This window comes from Pundamilia nyererei, unplaced genomic scaffold (genome assembly GCF_000239375.1).
Source record: "Pundamilia nyererei isolate P.nyererei 1_Seehausen unplaced genomic scaffold, PunNye1.0 scaffold00005, whole genome shotgun sequence".
Lineage (NCBI taxonomy): Eukaryota > Metazoa > Chordata > Actinopteri > Cichliformes > Cichlidae > Pundamilia > Pundamilia nyererei.
Window position 1 is genome coordinate 726449 of NW_005187406.1, and position 20357 is coordinate 746805.

Here is a 20357-nt window from a genome sequence, read left to right on the forward strand (position 1 = left end):
ACACATAGCAGGGAAAGGAGTATAGCTGCTCCGTCTACTTTCACTGCACCCCATTCTTTTGAAACGCTGATGACTCCCTCTCTGCTCATTGCTCTGCTCACTTCTCATCTAATGTGCCGGAGTCATCCATTCCATTAACCCTCCTCCTTCTTGCCTTCCCAAGTTAGAATGAGGCAGATCCCCAACCCCCCATCCCCTCTTTCTCTCTCCCCCCACCTCTCTGTAAAAGGCAGGCCAGCAGGGGCCGCGGCGGTGATGACGGCAAGGGGCATTTTTCATGCTCTGAGCCGCTCTCCCGAGGGCCTTTGTTGTCCCCACCGGCTCCCAACTTTGCTGGGTAAGCTGAGGATTTCACACGTTTCATCAACATCCAAATTAGATCGGCACTTTTTGAACATTTCATATCATTTGGCAGAGTTGTGCACAGACACCGACATGCATACAAGCATTAGAAAACAGGTTGCAGCGAGAAAGGGCGCCCAGAAGAGAGAGAGGGCAGTCAACTTTTATGAGAGAGCGAGCACAGGATTAGAGCTGTATCGCAAATAACTCCCAGCCCACTCCACACACTGCAGACTGTGGTTTCAGTAAGTGTTGACTACACATTTGGCCTGCAGTTGTCCAACCTTTTGTGCAGGTCGTGGCACACATTCAGCCTTTGTGCAACAAGCACAACAATTGGTGTGCCCTGTCTGTACTGGTGTTAGGGGCACTGCTGAAGCGGAGGTCAGTCACCGAGGCATCATAATGCTTTGGGCTGGGCACAACAAGAATGAGGGCAATCCACTTAAAGTGAACCACTAACCCCCTCCCACCACCACCACCTCCCATATCCCCTCCAGGCCACCACGAGCATCACACTTCTGAATAGAAAACAGGAAATTGGTCCTCTGTAGCACTTCAAATCCTGAAGTGTGAGAGAGAAGGCACCAAGAGGGAGTGGGGAAAATACTTGGATCTCTAAAAGAAAGAGATGAAATGCTTTCAACCAGAAAAGCAGACAGCATGGTCATAATCAAAAACTTGAAAGAGATGCAGAACATGCGTACTTCTCCCCCCCATTTTATCAGCACATCTCTAGTTTTTGAGAGCTCTGATTTAAGACCACGAGATGGAAAACCTGGATTCAGGAAATGCAGACATGGATAAATGAGTGTAGCTTGAGTTGTAATTGCATCAGTAATGCCAGTTTCTGAGTGAGCTTTGGCAGAGCAGAGAGATTATTCTTCCAGCTTCCTGCTTCCTTGCCTTTTGACTCTCCCTCTGCGCTTTCTTGCAAGAGCTCATCTCCTTTCTGTAACTTCCTTATAATATACTTCGCCTGCTTCTCACAGTTTAGTTAATTAGTCAGCAGCTGCAGGTAAAATATGAGTATAGAAGGATGTCATCCAGGAACGTGTATGCAAAAGCAAGGGATCCATTGCAGGGAGCACTGTCAAAATGAGCTAAACATTAAATTTGCAATTAATTTCCAATCTGTGTAATTGATTACTGTAATTAACACAGCCGTCAACCACCGCGTAGCTTTGAGAGTGAAGTTATTGGAACTAGCCGAGGTGGAACTAACCAATGGCAATCAACTAAAGCGCTGGGCTGTAAACATCTGAAGTTTTTCACTTTCGGGAGTCTATGGGGACTGGGACTTGCTTCAACTCTGTTGGCTTCACTTTTCAGCCCTGGAGGTTGATAGCTTGGTAGCAACGTGTCGGGACCAGTCCAGACAATATACCATACGGGTATGATGACTCTGCTGACAGGCGCACATAATTTCAAATCAGGATAATGATTATCAAGTCTCAGTCAAGGTTTGGTTACAGTTTGTTTTCTCTGCAATGGTTTCTCTGTGATTAATCATGGTTAATGTGTGAATAAACACTTTTTTTGTAATTGATAATCAACAAAACTTATAAATTTGCCAACAAAACTTCAGGAGGAGTTTGGCCATATTTTTTTTCCCCTTGTTTTTCTCATTTTCTTGCTCTCTTTGTTGTTCCTTGTTTCTGTGCTTTATTCTCTCTTCTTCTTGTCCTTTTTTTTTCTCTAAATAGAATTAGCCAGTATCCGTCTGAATGCACTAAAACATCTCCCCGTCTCTGACATCTAATGGAGGCCATTCCAAGTCTTGGATGACTGATATTGAGATATCCTTCCTCCAGGGTAACATCCATAGCAATTTTCTCTTGATTTGCTGAGTGATGGACTTGGTGCAAAGCAACATAGACCTAATGATCGTTGAGGAGATGGCTCTCTAACTCAAGGCTGTAGAGTGTGGACAATTACAAGCTATACAATAAGCTACGTCGCTTACCTCTTCTCTCTCTCTCTTTCTCGTTCTCTTCCTCTGCTGAAGTATTTCCAGAATGCCGCCGGCCACGATGGATTTATGAGTCGGCCATACTTTGGTAAACACCGATGGTGGGCAGCTTTGTCCTCCCCCCTCTGTGATATAGTGAAGGTCCCCCATAAAAAATGGGAAAACCAGGTTACGGCCACCATAGAGCTGGGCTGAACAATAAAAGGCTTTATGGGCAGATATATGCCTGTACCATAAATGCTGGAATCTGCTGTCGGAAGGACATTAAAGGGATAATGACTGGGGGGGGGCTAAGAGGGTCCTTTTAGAAAAGACACTCTTTCTCACACACACACACACACACACACACACACACACACACACACACACACACACACACACACAGGATGGCAAAGCACCAAGGCTGAGATCTATAGACCAGTTTAACTTTAGGTCAAGGTTTGTGTGCGTTCATGCGTACGCATGCGTGTGTATGTGTTTCCATTAGATTGACAGAGGGAGGTGGAAGTGATACAGTTGTTCATTGATAACTGGAGCTTGTTCTCACATTGGAGGGTCGGGCCCTCATTACGCACTGGCTCAATGTCAGGGAGCACAGCTGCTGGGTTTGGCTGGTGCTGCCTGTACAGGCTGCACAAAACCAGCTGTGCAAACAAACACACACACGGAAACTGTAAAGGCAGTAAGGGGAACGGAGTGGTAACAGACGGGCCACGGAGGTTCAGGTAGACTTGAAAGCAAACATGCGTAAACCCACACAGGTATGCACGCCAAAGATGTGATTCTAGTTGGAGAGTGACAGGAGGAAGTGGTTGCCAGGGCTATGCTAGTGATAGGGGTGGGGTGGGATTACGGTGCTGATCAGTCGTGGGATAATGCTGACATACAGAGAGCCCGTTTTGTCTCACAGTGTGACAGAGACCTGAACAGACTCGATCACTATCTTGCCGTCTCAAATTAGGACACATTTCAACTCCTTAAAGTGCTTCTTCTCTGAATTCTCCACCGCTGTGCTGCTTTATTAGGCCGCTGGGAAGATTTAAGAAAGATAGAAACCTTTGCCGAGGCTTGCCCCAACTTCTTTATCGTCTGGGCATTAGCCATCTGCTGGCACATGTGCAGGAGTGCTTTGGGGGAGGTGAGCCATGAGTGCCTGTGTTTGTGTAGTAGCCACTAAGGCAGACAGGAACTCTAAAATTAGGCCCAGGCCATTCTAACTGGAACATTTCTGGCCTTATCGTGTCAAGAGATGGCTATTACCCAAGCCGACTGTTGTCTGAGCGATACGGCAGGTCTGGTTGGTTTTTCTTTCTTTATTTATTTTTTTGTTTGTTTTGCCTGTTTAGTGTCTCTAGGCAGCCAGAGCTCAGCAGACTTTTCCATGACATTGAGACAATTTGATTCTGTTTTGATTTGACCATCATGTCCAATAAAGAGCACATTGTGCAGGATGTGTTCGTTAGTCACAGAGGACAGAAATGATCTCCAGAGTGAAGGTAGCAACACAAGAGCCAAGGGCTGATTGCAGATGTAAGTGGATCGTCTCCAGAAACAGAAATTCTCACTCATGCTCTAAAGAAGGATACTGCTGAGTCCACTTTGTGCACTTACACAGGACTTGTGCTCCCCCCCACTATTGCCGTGCGCCATAATCCAAATGACAAAACAACCTATTGTTTGTTCTAACCTGTCTGCCCATCTCCTTGGGGAAGGAATGGCAAGGCGTGCACTTTTTACAGCTTCCTAGTGCCCCTGATTGGACTCAGAAAGAAGGAAAGTGGGGGCAGTAAAAATAGTTTGACACCCTCAAGGTCCAGCCAGCAATCTCCTCTTCTCTCTTAGCCCATAAAACTCTTTGAATTCTCTCCCAAACCCCCCCACCCCCACCCCCCATTTCTCTCTCTATTTCTTCACCAGACTCTCACTTGCAGCTTTGCTTCAGATCAAGGTTGTTATGTTTGTCGCTCGTGGTGTCTCCCTATTATTTTCAGTTGCATAACTCTTTCTGCAAGGCCCCTGCGTCTGAATGCAGCTTTGATCAGGTCCGTGCATCGGTTTGGAGTGGGCACTTCACGCACCCTCACTTTGAAGCCCGAGCGACGAATCTGAGACTGGGTCCTCAGCGTCAACTTAGGGGATCGAGGCACAATCTCATTCTCTCTGGCTTTCCAGTGCCAAAGTACTTTTCCATGTTCTCAGGAGTGTGGCGCTTGTTGATGCTGGAACAAGAATAGCCACTTGAACTGGTGTGTGTTGATGTGGGCTGAAACCTGCGTGTGTGTGCGTGCCTCTCGTCCCTCTCCCTCTTTAACTTACCACTCTTACTTCTGCTGTTGTGGTACCAGCCGTCAAGTGTATGTCCTGGCTCTTATATTTTGACTTTCATGTGAGAGTGACATATTACATATTATTACTGGGAATAAAAACCAGTCCTAATTTTTCCACTAATGCAGTGTAACACACTCAATTCTCCAACTGTGTACTCAGAGGAGTCCGGTGTTCCAATATCACCTTCTCCTGTGAAAATTGCCACGTATTTACTCTTAGCCACTTGGATATATTCAGTTCTTTTTCTTTTTCTTTTTTGACTTAATGGAGTTCCTCTTTTCGCTACAAATAAAAAGCTGTGGGAAAAGGACTGTATGTCAGCCTAATCTTGTATTCTCCCCTCTCTTAATAAGTAATGATCAGCAGTCTGTTATCTCTCAGCTTGTTTTATGCAATCATGGGGTATTACCCAGGGATGAATGCTCCCTCTTCAGAGAGGAAAACAGAGCCTGGAAAATTAGCATTTTCTGACAACCATTACTCACTGAGCTAATCCTGTCAAGGAATGTGTGGCTGCGCTATCAATGCAGGCGAGGGGTCGCCATGGCCCAGGCCTGCACATCGGCTCTTATCAGGCAGGGTAAACACACTAGGGGCCTGCATTAAATAAGTGTCACAGTCACTGGAGGCGGAGCAAGCCGAGCCCCCCTGCCAGTGTGCAGATAATCCCTTTCAAAAAAAAAAAACATGCTGGTCAGACCCAGCTGTGGCCTGTGGCTCAGGTGTAGGGAAAGTGGGGGAGGAGAGGTATTGTCTCGGCTGTGGTGTAGGTTACAATACAAGCCACTCAGGGTTTTTTGGCCGTGCTTGTGTTTGCGCAGATACATTTCACAAGATCGGGTATCAGATGTTCACTGTCCACCCAGGCAGTTTTGGAAAAGCTTTGCGTCCACATCGAGATACCAAAACAGCTCGGAAAGTGTCCTCCTATGTTCTCAACTTTGTCAGGGACGTCCCACTGAGTTATGAAACAGGCAGAATTTGCTCTGTGTGTTTCGAACGTTACATTTCTGCTTTTACATTGTTAAGGTTAAAAAAAAAAACCCACACAGTTTTGTATGTTGGTGCCTGGCCTTAATCTCTACTATTATGCATGCACAGACAATTTGGGCCAGCAGCTGTCCTCCAGATCACATGACAATCACAAAATTACAGGCTGGGATTTCTGAAGCACATAAGGGGAAAAAGGCAAAACATGAGAAGTTTGGATGCACTCACGGGGCTACAAACTTCATTGCCACTATATTTTATCAGCACTGATATTAGCGTCAGCTGACTGTTCAAACTGCTTTTATAGTGTGAGTTTTTGCTATGCCTCATGGATGACACAGCTGCAGGGTTTGCTTAATAAGCTGGAACAATGTTACCTGGAATGTTGCGGTATAAAGGCAGCAACTCTGAAAACAACTTCCTGGACTTCTTCTAGCTGTAACTAAACTGTGAGGGAGGAAAGAAAAAGTTAAGCGCCCTGCTACTATGACTGGGTGACTTTGGCACTTTTTATCCTTGTGTGTGCTGTGTGAACCGAGGCGCCTCTCTGGGCAGCACCAGAGGAAAAGTGTAATAGTGTTACACTGGGTATACAAGGTGGGAAACCTTGAATAATGTGGGGATGAGAGCAAGCCAGAGATCCGAGTCAGCCAGTGGGTCACCAGAAGGTGAGGCTGCCTACTTGCCTGGGTTCAGGAAAAGTTCAGCCGCATAGCATTAGGCAAATTAGGGAGACCGCGGCCGGGGGAGAAGAAAATCGGGAGGGTTAGGGACTGATGAGGGGAAAGGGTCAAATTAGTTGGAAGGAGGAGCCCAGTAAAGAGTGAGAACATAAACGGGGACTTCCAGGAAAAAGAAAAAAAGAAACAAGAGAGTTAGATTGTGATATAGCAGCCGCTGTGTGCACAATCACTCTGTAAAGACACGCAAGACTAATTACGGAGCTTATATAACTTAATCATGTCCTCAAATACTTTCCTATTTAAAGCCCTCGCTGCTCAGTTTGACGGCGGCCGGCGGGCTCACCCCCCAAAAAGAAACACTCCCGCAGTGCCCGTGTTTCGGGAGAGGGAGATCCGTCGTGACGTCCCTGAAGGGGTTAAAGAAGGGGCGGAGCAACGCATGAAAGGCACCGAGGGGAAGCAGGAGAGAGCGGGGGGGGGAGAGAGAGAAAGAGCCGAGTGGAGGTGGAGCCAAAGCTCTCAGCTGCTGTGCCTTGTCACATTTCTGCAGAACATGATAGCCGCACGGTTTGGTGTGGGAATGGTTTTAGGCTTCTCTTCCCCGAATACAAAACAAGGCGGCGCTGCGCGTTTTAACGGGAGCCTGGATGTTGGAGAGCAGGGTCTGACGGAGGGAAGCGGCCGCTCGTTGTAGTGCAACAGAGTCTGCGAGGCTGGGGGGAGGAGGAGGAGGAGGAGGAGGGGGGACTGGTTCGTTTTACGGAGCTGACAGGAGTCCACCCACGACGGGCGCAAACGGGACAACCGACCGTAACCCAAAAGGACAAACTGCAACTCTGCGGAATTCCCTCTCCTAATATTTGCGCCTGCAACACATTCCCAAATCTCCCTGCGCTGTCCACGCAGACTTTGGAGATTTGTGTTGTATTTATTTAAAGATTTGTTTGGACTGGGGGTTGGATTTATTCTTTGTCGTGTGGATACAGCCTCATATGTTGCTCTGCTTGAGCAGCGCCGTAAAGACAGACACCTTCTGTTGAAGTTATTCGGCTCGTCCCCGATTTTTTTCTTCTTCTTTTTTCCTTTTATTGTATTTCTGTTGTCGAGTTTCTTACCTCGGACACAACGCAGACTGCTCTTTGAGATTATGTTTTCATATCCGATCAGGCGCATTCGGACACCGATTCATCCATCGGTCTGGTTTTCGATCTTCACATTGCCGTGAGAAGATGCCAAATGTTCCGATGTCCCTGCTGTGTTTGGATTTACCACTTTCCCCTCGATTTTAATGCAGTTTCCCCCCCTCCGTTCGGCACCGCTGCTGGTGGCGAGCTGAAAACCAACCCCTCACAAACAATTCGGGTATTTTGTTTTTGTTTTTTGCCCTCTTGCTAATATTTCCCCCCTGCCGTCGCCCTGCTTCATATGATGTATGAGAGTGTGGACGTTGTGGGACTGAATCCCAGCCCGAACCCGTTTTTAATGATGGATTACTACAACCAGAGCAGAGGATGCTTGATCCCGGAGAAAGGACTGATGCCCGGGGCGCCCCATCCGTACAGCACGTCCATCAGGAACCAGCACTGGAACGGCTCCAATCACTGTAGGTGCTTTTTTTTTTTTTTTAAACACCCCCCCTCCCCTTCATCTCACTAATTAGTGAAGTTGAACCCTCCCTGTTAGTGTGTGTGCATAATAATCACTATATTTCCTATTTTGCGCTTCCCAGCACACGCCGGTCGCATGTGAAGCGATCATTTGAAGGCCTTTTTATTCTGGAGTTACCACTTCAATTATTTAAACCCCATAATATGTGCTCAACAGCGCTGCACGTTATCACAATCAGTAAGCCGTCAATGCTGCAACAGGCCTATATATATTTGACCCACTTTCGTCTCTCTCGTTTCTTTCTGAGCGTTCGCTCAGGTTTGGGGTTTTTCCCTCCTTCTCTTTCCTGCCAGTCTGTTTGCGCTCTGATCCAGGCCACGCTACCCGAAGCTTTTGCGTTCCTGAAATCTGCACTTAATGCAAACCAGGTTTGTGCAAGCGATGCCAGCGTTAATCAGATCAAACTTTCATGCCAGTGTTATCCCCTGGTCCTCTGGTAATCTGGGAAGCTGTACCCACAGGCCAAAGTTCCTCAGCAGCAGCAGCAGCACCATGGCCTTCACCAGACAACTGTATCTGTTAAATGTTGAAAGCCTTGCACTCATTTATTTATATTTAATAAATAATTTGAAGTGATGTTCTCGCATAACTTTATTTTAAAAAAAAAACAATATTTCAGTTAGTATGATTTTATGTGTAGACTCCTGTGCTAGGTAGTGAGGATAGCAGTCTTTATAAATGACAGGTTTATTGTGCTTTTATATCAGTGAGATTTAGTTTAGATTGATGATACGTTCATGCGTTTGCTGCATGATCTCCTTGGGTCAGTATCCGCCAGCAGCCGTGGGAGATTTAATTTTGCTGATAGCATATCTGCTGCAGATATGAGAGAGAGAGTTTTATTGCAGCAACAAAGTATAGCAAGAGCTGCTTCCCATTCTTTACCTCAGTAGAGCCAGGCTGCATAAAGCGTGAGCAGGCCCTTTTTATAAAGGGATAGCTCTGTTGTCTTTCACTGCTGAAGGAGCTAAAAAAAAGGCAGGAATCTCCACGGGCTCTTAAGGACCAATTTCCTCCTTGTCTCAAGACTATAGAAACGCACGACAAAGGGAAATTTAGACAGGAATTTCTAATGTTTGGCAGCAACAACAAAAGACAAGCAGCCATAACTATTTTGTATGTGTTGTAATCTTTTCTTCATCTTTCTCATCTCATTATTTGTTTTGAAAAAGATCTCTCCCGAGTAAAGAGGCGAAGCCCGTACATTTTTTTTTTTTTCTAAACAGATATTCAAAGAGCCTGATAGTATTTATTGAACCGGTCCATTAAAACAGCTCTAGTGGAGGCATTGATTCAAACCATGTGAGCTCGTCTGAGGGGAGACTGTGGGGGTTTGGCCCAGGAAAAGACCTCTGATCCTTTACTCGACTCCACATTGTTTTGCTCAATGGAGGAATTGCAGGGGGAGAGTGAGAGTGTGTGTGTGGGTGAGGGGTAGCATATCTGCTCTTTGCCTTACTGCTTGAATGTAATAAAAAATTTAGTGCACAACCAGAGAACATTGACGGGAGGGTGTAGAGCAGAGAGGCGCAACATCCGTAAGTGTCATCACGTGGCTCAGAGGCTTATTGGATCATAGGGTTAGAAAACAACCCAGACAACAGCGCGAGATTTCCTCGTCACTCCCCGCTCTCACGCAGGAATCCAAATGAGCCAGATTCAAAAAAATCACAAGACAATCCCATAAACATCTGTTTGCTTTTTTGTTTTTTGAAGTTCACAGAGAGTAGTGTCATGGTATGTTCCTCTGCACTTTTCCTGGTAGGTCTTACCATTTTTTTTTCTTTTTACCCCCTCTGTGCTTTTCTTTTTTGGTCCTCTGTTTTTTCAACCCCTCCACATTGGATCTAACTATTCATTACAGGCTTCACAGAAGAGCTTTCTGGCTCTAAGCATGCACTCAGTGACATCTTTGCTAAAGTGAATCTAGCCTAAAACGGCCTTCTGGACCCACTAAGCGAGTGGGTATAAATCCACATCATATGGGTGCTTCATCCCAGTATTATTGGTTCTTTAACCCCTTAGCAGTCCTACAAATTTACAATTAGTCCCCTGAACCATCCAATGTACCGTGGGCGGTACGTCCGACTGCTAACAGGTTAACAAGGCCATATTATGCTTTTGAGCCTACTCCCTTCCCTTTAGTGATATTAGTGATAGTGATATTCCTTCAACTTGCTTCTTTTGTGCATTTAAACGTTATAAAGTCCAAAGCACACACCAATGGGGTGTAATTAAGTCGTACAGGACTTGCTGTTGCTCAGCTTGGATTTACTGACATTCAGATTTACTCCTCATTTTCTTACTTGTATCACCAATATATATTTGAATTATACCTGTCTAGCTTAAGTCATGGAATCAGCAGCTTCTTCCATTGTTATTCATCTGTTGGAGCCCCTTCATGCACTTCATTAGACATGGCTGTTTTGAATCTGTAATGCTATAGTTAAATGACAGATGATCACATCTCTATAACTGTTTGTTCTAGAGACAATATTAATGATTTTTGGAAAGAAGCGAAGTCAGGTTTTGCCGGGATATTCGGTGTATCACGGTAACACAATTCAGTTGTAAGTACTGCTTTTTGAATACAGACAGAAAAACCAGCCCTGCCTAGATTTTCATATCCCCTCAATCATTTTGGGCTAGAGAGAAAAGAAAGATGAGCATTATTTTGTCATTTTACAGTCAGAATTACACAGCAAGTATGATACTTTGATGATAAAGGGTTAAGGCCTACAACAGCATTCGTAGAGTAGAGGTTATGATACATAACCAATGTTCAGTGCTCTTTTGCCAGGCTAGCTAACTAATCATAGGAGACTGGTCTTTTCCCGAGGGGATCCTTAAAGAGACTGAAAGGTGCAATATGAGAAAGATTATGTTTCCATTTTACATCAGTTGATATAATCCAGCACACTATGAGCCTGTAAAACAAGTTCTTAAAAGATGGTGTGTATTAAGAGGTTTGACTGTTTACATGTAGCCTCTGTTTATCACCAGGTTGCCCAGTCATAGGCATTGTGTGCTGTTTGTAATTTGGTTCTACTTGGAAGAAGGCTCTGAATGGCTCAGGTGAAAAGTGTGTGGCCTTGCAGATTAAATCCACTTGATTTTTCACTGAGTCACAGTCAGAATCCTTACAGCGGTTATAGGCTCATGCACGAAAGAATGCACGCGGCTTTGTTCACATGACTGTCACACACTAAAAACTAGGGAAATGGTGGAAAGGGGGGATTGCACGGTAGGCTCAAATGCTCTGCAGCCCATGGGCGTCTTGCTCTTTGGGGTATATTTTTCTCAGGCTGTCTATAGTGTAAAAGAATTAGTCACTGCATAGAGCATATGTGAGATGGAGAGCAAAGCATTCTTTGTCATGTTTGTCTTCTGATGATGAAAGATGATGAAAGTGCGCTTACATGAACAGTATGTGTCTTAATCTGAGTTGTTTGATATTTAGTCCTTAAGTCCTTGTCCCCCCCTTTTTTTTTCTGGCTGTAAGAGCAGTTTTTTGAATTTGCATTTTTTTAAGTTTCAGATTTACAGGCAAGTCCATTTAGTTTTTTCTGAGTCTGCAGTATCAGACAGCACCACAAAAAGCACCTGTAATTGTTTGTGTTGTGAAGCAACACTGAAACACGGAAAGTGGGTGATGTGTTTGGACTTTGTGCAGGAGAACAGATTGTGTCAGCCCTACGAAAGAAATGCAAATATCACTTCCTGCACCTTTTCTTTCTATGTGCATTTTTTTTTATAGTGCATGCTAGAAACTGGAAAAACATGAACAACAGAAAATAAACGGTGAGTCCGGTCACTAAGCAGAACTGGCTAGAGTACTGTTGGTTTCTGGCACAGAAGTGTGTGTGGGGGGGTTCTATCCTACAAGGGGAAGATCATAAAGTACAAATTTTATTTTCTTGGAACAATCAAGGATTTCTTGGCAAAGCTACTTTAATAACATTACAGCTTGTGACTGTTTATATAAGGCAGGAATGCAAATTCCAGGCCTTAGTATTCCTGAATGACCGTGCCCTTTATGCGGCTGTGGAGTCCCTGAGTCTTATGTTTTTTGCTTGTACACAAATGTGTCTTGGTGCCATCATGAACATCAGGATTTTATTGTGGGGCTTTATTGGTCCGGACTTGATGGGACTGGCAGAAATGATGCACAGCTCTGAGACAAGGTCATCTGTTCTTCTGGAGAAGGAAAGCATTAGGCAGTCTCCTCATTTTGCCACATCTATCTAAACCCGATCAACCAAAGGTGATTGCGATTTAGTAGCCTGCATGCCTGGGACATCACAGAGCGGGGAGATGTGCGTTGGTGAAAGAGTGCAATCTGATTGTCCACTGGAATACGCTTGCTCTCACCTTCAGGGTAACATCAATAACAAATTGTGTCATCAAGGTATGTTTGCAATGGCAGAGGGGTGACCGGAGTTCAGCATTGCTCCTGCCATTCTCCTGGGAAAGGCTGCAGGGCAGCATTTCACAACCTGCCATCACTTGCTCTCAAAAACGGCACCTTGCCACCTACCTGTGGAGCAGTCGTTGCCCTTTTAATGCAATTCAACAGTTACTTACAACAAGCGCTGCAGTAAGTTTACCAAGAGCAACAAAGATGCGTGTTTTTGTTTGTTTAAATGCCCGTTGGCTCAGTCACTCCACAAAGTGTAATGACTGGGTGTGGTCCCTCACCTTGAACAGAGTGGCAGAATAACCGGCTTTTTACTTCCAAACACTGCTATAGCTGGCTCGCAACTTTGATGTTGTCTTGCAGGTGGCGCGACGTAATGCCTTGCTATTGCATATCGAGTACATCACGGGTTCAGCATATTTCTGTCTGGGCATTTCATTTTTTCTTTTCCTTTGTGCACACATGAACGCACGCTCAAACCAACTGATGGGCCTCAGCTTGTTTGCGGAGAGAATTAGCCGGAGGCAAAAGTCAGAGTGTACTGTACACCAGTTTGGTTTGCCGCTAAATCCCCAAACAAGGGTTGGTGTACACTGCAAAGCTGACTTTGATGAACAAAGCAGTGCAGACAGAAAAGATCCAGGCAGTGTCATTGATTCATCAGGGCTTAAAGGAGGCAGCTGATTGCAGCCGTTGCGACAACAGGGCTGTAATCTCACTATCAATAATTACATTCTCCCTGGTGTCAGCACCGTTACACACACGCACGGGGCTGGGAGGGACATCAAAACTGTTCAGGTTAAAGGGGGATTCTGCCCTCTAAAATATTCATTGCTTCTTCATTTAAATCAATTCTGCTCTTCAGGGGCAGTCAAGCGTCAACTGTCAGAAATTGAGCTGGGCCTGTTGTAATCACTTCTTTACTTATCTCTACAGATGGCTTGTTCGCAATGTGCTCTGCATGGCTAGCTCACCGGCACTGTCTCCCTCTTCCCCTCTCTCTCCCTGCGCTTCCCATCTCTTCCCCATCTCCATGTTTTATCCCCACCCTCCCACAATGGAACACACATAAATTCATCAGGGTATTGAACCACGGACATTTATCATCCCAGAATTCATCTGCGAGGCATTTTCATTCCTAAAGTGTGTCCTTTCTCACACTTTATCTTCCTCCCTGTTTCCCATCTCGTGGTGGCATTCTCCGCATGGCAAGCCTGAGCCGGGCAGTCAGTGTGGCGATTAATCTTTAATGCTTCCCTGCCCTAATTTTTCCTCATATTTTACAAGATTTCCTGCCCTCCAACCTTCTTTTTTTTCAGCATCCTCTATATATAGAGTGATTACATGGAATGTTGCCTTGTTTCATCAGTTGCAGAGGACCGCTGCATGCCTCTGCCTCTCTTGTGCAGTCAGCCAGGCTCTCTCAGGCCACTAGCTCCAGGCCAGAGCACAGGACTGTTTGCTTCCCACCAGCACACTCATCCTCAGTTTTTGCCTCTGGGGATCTGTGTTAGCATCACATGGATGACAACCGTGCACACCTCAAGTAGTTCACACACAAACGCACACTTGCACATGCACCGCAGTGGAATGCCCGCCTATTTTGAGAGCGGGACGGCGAGAGGGGGGGGAAAAAATAGGTTAGAGGTTAGTGTGCTAAAAATACAAAAGCCTGGCACTTTCACACGAGCGGGACAAAAAAATAGCACCGTGTTGCTGCCATCTCAGTTGGTGTTGTTAACTGAAAACGAATGCTCTGCCACAGCTCGTGTTTGCGTTGAATGCAAGGGGGGAAAAAAATCAGCACGGAGTCCTGAATCAGACCTGCCCTTATTTATCAGCTGCAACAGCATGACTGCCATTGTTTTCACCTAGTGAGTCTGTGTGCTCCCCGGTGACACCTGCTGTAGCAGAGACTGCCTTTTAAAGGCTGTTTTTATAGGGCAGGTGTTCACATGTCCCTTCAGTCTGTGGGCAGAGTTTCTCAACACTGTAGCATTTCAACTGTGCAATATGCAGCCGTGAAACTTTGCACATGTGTATTTGAGATTAGAATGAAGGTCAAGTTCAAACACCTGTGCGATCCGACCCACAAGTGCAGTGTGTAAAGGGTGTGGGAATGATAGCTTTACACTGCCGTCCCACATTGTTTTTAATTTGTAATCTATTTCATAAATCCTCAGGTGACCCATCCTCATTTGGGCTGTCAATATAAAATATTTGGTCTGAGAACGCGTCTCAGCAGGTGTGATCCCATCACAAAATGTTCCGCAGTTATTTTGTGCACATCAAAACAAAATCCCCTTGGTTTCAACTATGCTTTTATTAAGCCAGCAGGCCAGCTCCTAACATAGCAAACGGTCTCGGTGTTTCTGATGATCTCATTGTAGTTAATAACTGGAGTCTGTTTTCTGGTTTATATTTAACCTGCTATCTCCGTTTCTAACAAGCCCCGCAGGAACATACAGAGTCTGGAGGAAGATGAGACCTGTTCATATGTCTTGATTTATGAAAGCACCTTTCTAAATAACATCAGATGTCCATGTTGCGTAGCATTTCCTCTGTGGTTCTCTCTCATATCATCCCAGCCAAAGGTCTGCTCAGCATGACTCAGGACTGTCTGGACACCAGTCTCCTCTCTTTCCCACAGCCCCTCTGAATCGCTTCATATTCATTATGTGTCTGGCTGCAGCTCGGCCTCTGACATTTGACTCTTAAAGACCCACCTGGGACCAGGATGAAATAGACTGCCAGCAGTGTGGTCGAGGTGGGAAGGAAGAGTATAGAGCTGGATAGTGATGGATAGGACAGCATGTCCGACTGAAGGGGGCAGACGGGCTCGGGTTACATGCCACTTGTTCCCCCGTAACCACGTTTGATATGTTTGTGCTCTCTGTGAGCCAAGAGATGCATCCTAGCTGAGCAGCTCCAAACCAGTGCGGGTTATGAAAGGTGACGAGTGCAGACTGAAACAACTCGATCCTGTTTGTTACGAGTGGAGTTGCTGTGTTCTCAAAAGGGAGGTGGTATTGTCTTTTTAAAGATACGTCTAACCTTTGCTGTGACCTGCTCTCTCTTATCTGGGCTATTGTTATTGATGTACCCTGGCTGATAGTAAGGAGAGAGCGTTTCTAGGCCCATATCATGTTAATTAAATGGTTATGTCAGATGCCGAGGTCCTTTCTTTGTTCCGGGGAAAAATAATGTGCCGGAATTCCTTGCTGCTTGTTCATTTTGCTGTGAGTGGAGTTAAGTCAACAACCCTCAGGATGACACGCACTCTCTTCTCTGGTTAAAAATCAGACACAAATGATTCTCTTTTCCTTATCCTTTCCTTATTTTTTTTCTTCAAAAAAATAGTCCTGTTTTCATGGATATCCTTTCAGTTTAAGGCTGGGCTTACGGGGAAATATGCAGCACTTGGAGCTCAGAGGGTGCATTCTGTTATTCCATGAGATTTTTAACAGTAACCTGTAGAAGGCTTTTTATAGTTGGCTGAAAAGATGAAGGAAACGGAGAAAAGTGTATGAAGAAATACATTTGCTCCACTAGGTTTGCCCAAAGATATGATGGAGCTCACTAAATAATTCAGTTGGTGTTCCAGTGTTGGACTTTTGCTTTGTTTTGACCATAGTCTAACAACCTTCAAATAATCTTTTCTGTGCTCCCAGTGATAGCATTGTGATCAAAGAGAAGCCCTCTTTGTGCTTTGCCAAGGAGCTCCTACACTTCTGATTTTAGATAGCCCTTCCCCTCCTCTCGGTCTCTGCTTGAGCCCCGGAGCTGACTAATGGAAAAGGTGACAACATTTTGAACTGGAGTTGTCAAGCAGCTCTGCATGGTGCTCTGTTGCAAGTAGTTACCAGTCCCCCCCACCCCCTTGTAGCGGCACTGTTCAGTGGCACCGCCGTGACGTGACACCCCGCTTTGCCCTCGCGCCATACGTGGGAAACCTTTGCACAGCGCTGCTGCCACTGTGGCAGTTCCACAATAGAGCCAGATTATTGTGTCTGGGCTGTCAGCACCTCTCAGCTGAAAGAAATTGAGATGGAGGTAAGGGGAGGGAGGAAAAAGAGATCTCAGGCGCAGGGAAAAGGAGGGGGAGGTGGGCAGGGGCTGGCATTTTCAAACAGTAATCTCTGTGGAGCCTTTCAGGGGGTTTAATGTCATTTTTTTGGTCTCTGGATTTTTGGCCTTTTCTCCTTCTGAACAAAAAGCAGCAGAGAACAAATGGCAAAGGAGGAAGAGGGGCAAACGAGTAAAGGGATAAAACTGGGAGAGGGAAAGAGAAGGGGAGATTCTTGGCACGGTGACTCATATTATTAGTGTTCTAGTGCGACTGATAGAGACTTGGCCTGCATCCATTAGCTGCCAACAGGCCAGTGTTGGGGAACTGAGTCTGGTACAGAATGACCTATATCCCCGTCCTATTTACCACGTTACAGCACATTACGCCTTATCTTGCCCATCTCTTTAGTCACTAACTTTCTTTCCTTTCATTTAGTTTCAAGTGTCATCATGACACAAAACGCCCTCCTGTGATCTTCCTAATGTGTGCGAGCCAGTTGGCCAGCATTGTCACAATGTTTGTCAAAACTTAGCCATTTCATTTATATTCCTGTTAAAAACTGCTGCAGATAAGTGGAAAATAAAATGTTAATAAAAAACCTGCTAGTACTTTAGAAAAACAACTTTTGCACGCTGTCTAGATGTTTGTCCAAATTTGCTCCCTTTGGCTACAGGCAGGAGTGGCAACACTAATCTTCCCTGTCCTGTCTGAATTATAACGCAGTAACGCAGCGATTAGACACACACCTACACCCTGCTGCAGGGGTAACCAGTTAGGTTGTGAGAGAGAGAGGGGGGGGCTTTCCTGGCTGTACGCCATGCACGTCTTATCAACCTGCAAACCTCCTTGATGGCTGCACATATCCTTGAAGCTAACGAGAGAAAAAGTCAGCTCTCATATACATTCACTAAAACCTTTCATGGCTGTAATCCCCAACTCCAAGAAGAGGTGCATGGGAATCTTGGTCAGCTGACTTTAAAGAGAAGAAGAAGTGAAGGAGGAGCTATTGCAAGGTTAAAGTCTAACCCCCACCCCTTCTCCTAAAGCCTGCTGGGATTCTCCTTGGGCTTGACATACCCAACCCCACCTGCCCTCGCTGCTCAGTGGGACGCTTCATCACAGGCTTCCCCTGAGCTGGCCTACTTGGGTCTGTTTGATCTCATTGTGGAAGAGGCAAGCTTGCCCGTTGCCTGGCAGGCAGAGAGAACTCCTTGATGCTCGGGGTAGAGGAGGTGGAGCAGGCTTCAGTGGAGAGGCTTAATAACTGTATTAACATCACGGGCTCCCCCAGGACGCACACCTACACAGCAGGGGGGAGGGTGGGCGGGCGGGCAGCTCTGTAAATCTGCTTTCTCTTGCTTTTAAAACTATGGCCTAATTTTCTCTCTGCACTCACTCTCGTTTGAGTTCAGTGTGATTTATAAATGAGTTGTTTTTTTGTTTTTGTTTTTTAAAAGCATAAGAATAAACACACAGTATGTTCTACTCATCCTTCGGGCCGTGAATCTTTTTCTTTCTATGCAGCTCTCATCTTCTCATCATCCCTATGCTAAACCACTTCCCCTAATTCTCCACTTCCTCATTTTGTCCTCTCGCCTGTCTTTTATCTAATGATTATGAAACACCCTGCTGCTGCTTTTTATTACTGATTAACATTATTGTTTCTCTGAACATCCCTCTCATCACATTGGAAAAAAATTTGCCATTCAGATATATGATAACAAAGAACGCTGAATTAAAAGTACTGCTGTCTTTCCTCACCTGCGTGCGCCGCTATTCATGACAGTACACCTTATCTCTTCAATTATACATTGGAAACTGTTGAATAATTGACGGGCCCCACTTAGCTTAATGGACAGAGTTAACTGGGAGTGGCATACATTGCTATTGCAGTGGAACTGGGTCGCAGCAAAACGAGACCCAGTCGCCCCCGAGGGTCATAATGAAGCCCAGGTCACAGGGCTGGCAGAGGCAGCAGTTGAATCGGCAAAGGCCAGCTGGGGTTAACTGAACCCTGGGGGGAAAAGGACAGGAGGGAGAGGTGGAAGCTTTAACACCAGGCTAATCCAAGCGCTTGGCTTGGAGCACAACTGTACTCATGTTTTCACTTTTAAACTAGTTTGACAATAATGGCGACCTCACAAAACTTATAAACTAGATTGGTTTTTTTTGAAAGTCAGTTACTGTTTCTTAAAAAAAAGAAGGAAAAAAGGGAAGTTGAGGAAGATGTAGTTACTTGATGTTCTATGATAAAGGCTTCCATTTCTAAGAGGCAATGTCGTCTGACAAAAAACAGTCCCACTGACTGGTGGGCAGCCATATCACAGGAAATGGTGTGTGGTTTATGTGTGTCTGTGCTGTGATCAAATGGTTCCCCCAGGTTATATTGAAAGGTCAGGGATCCATGCAGGAAATTAGTGTCTGCAGAGACAGAGACAGCACCCACAGAGAGGGGAAGAGAAGGGAAGAGCACGACCCATACCCGAGGAAGCTAAACATGTCCTCCATTAAATTCTAGTAACATCCCACTGCACTCCCTTAATGACTCTGCCTGCTGTCAGCAGCCATTTGTCCTAAACACAGAGCAAACCTAATGTCCCAGCGCTATTGACATGCACCTCTGCTTTTGGGTTTTTTGTTTTTTATTGCGATGGCACTGACATCAAATGCAATTGAATGTGCCTCCTGCTGCCTCCCAGTTTTACCCCTCACTCTGCCCACATCTTCGCCGAGGAGCCCCACCGACACTGTGCACCAGACATTTGAATAAAACGCCTGTCATCACTCATCATTAGGGGGCATGAGCAGGAGAAGATTTGGCTGGCTGTGCAGCCTTTAGGGGAACTTTTGTTATAAGCTGCTATTCTCGTCTTTGGATTTACTCGCATTGCTTTATGCAGAATGGCTCTGTCAAATGTGCGGCCTCGTCAGGCAATGATATAGGCTCCAAATCTCTGTATATGAAGGATGGGCAGCCGCACTAAATTGCATTTAGCTTGTTTTCCTCTGCGTCTGGCAATTCTGCATATGTCAGCTGTCTCCGAGGGGTCTTTAGGCCACTCTAACCACTTTGCCGATCTAGTAAAAAAAAAAAGCCCTTGGGTCATAGCATCTTTGACTTCTTTAACAGACTAGTGACAGGATAATGGCACGCCTGCTGCATCATCTTGTCCAGACTCTTGCAGATGCCTCCATTTACATGCACAATGCCCTTTTAACTCTAAAGCTGACATTGGTACTTTTAGCTAATTTATGAAGGGAACCATGGTCATTATGTTTGCAGTCTATGTTAGAGGAATGCACATTAACCTGCTGAGGCTTGAAGGCAGATGTAAGGTTTAACTAGAACCTGTAACTCATGTTGACAAGTAAATGAAGTGACAAACCTAAAATGATTCTTAATTTTGGGGAGAAATGGCGTGATGAAGAGGCACTTTTTTTAAAGCATTTTTTATTGCCTCATAACCAATATTTGCCTTCTGACCTCTGCTGTGTTGTTTCGAAACAGGCCAAAATTAGAAAGTGTGTTTTTCATTTACTTAACTAGCACACAAATGAAATAGTGGATTTTTGCATATATAGATGTAGAGATTTCAATGTTGTAAATTTAAAATTTGGCCCTGCTGAAATTGGCTCAAGTTGTGTGCGCTCGAGGTATTCTGTAGGTTTTGTTGGGTTCTGTTTTCTGCCCTGTGGGTCGCTGCTCGCCCTGAGCACACGCTGTCACCCACTTGAGTCCTGCACACGCTTATTTGCGACCTCAAGCCCACTTCCAATGTCACTATCCTGCTCTGAAGTTGAGAAGATCGGACCCTTGTAATCTATTCCCCTGTGATTGACTATTGTATTCTCCAGAGAGAGGAGGAGGAGAAAGGGAGAACATGGGCT

At 45.4% G+C, this 20357-nt stretch overlaps 1 protein-coding gene across 9 annotated transcripts in view; it reads left to right on the forward strand.

The window, feature by feature from the left end:
- The window catches only part of raraa (retinoic acid receptor, alpha a), a 145908-nt gene that overhangs the window by 96946 nt on the left and 28605 nt on the right, over nt 1-20357 (forward strand). The window contains exon 1 of one of the 9 annotated variants that reach the window (XM_005721628.1): nt 6859-7918. The exons of the other annotated variants lie outside the window; for them this stretch is intronic. Within the exon in view, the coding sequence (XP_005721685.1) occupies nt 7741-7918 (178 nt within the window). The 5' untranslated portion in view covers nt 6859-7740. Of the gene's footprint in view, nt 1-6858; nt 7919-20357 lie in introns of those variants that run through there. 9 annotated transcript variants of the gene reach the window in all.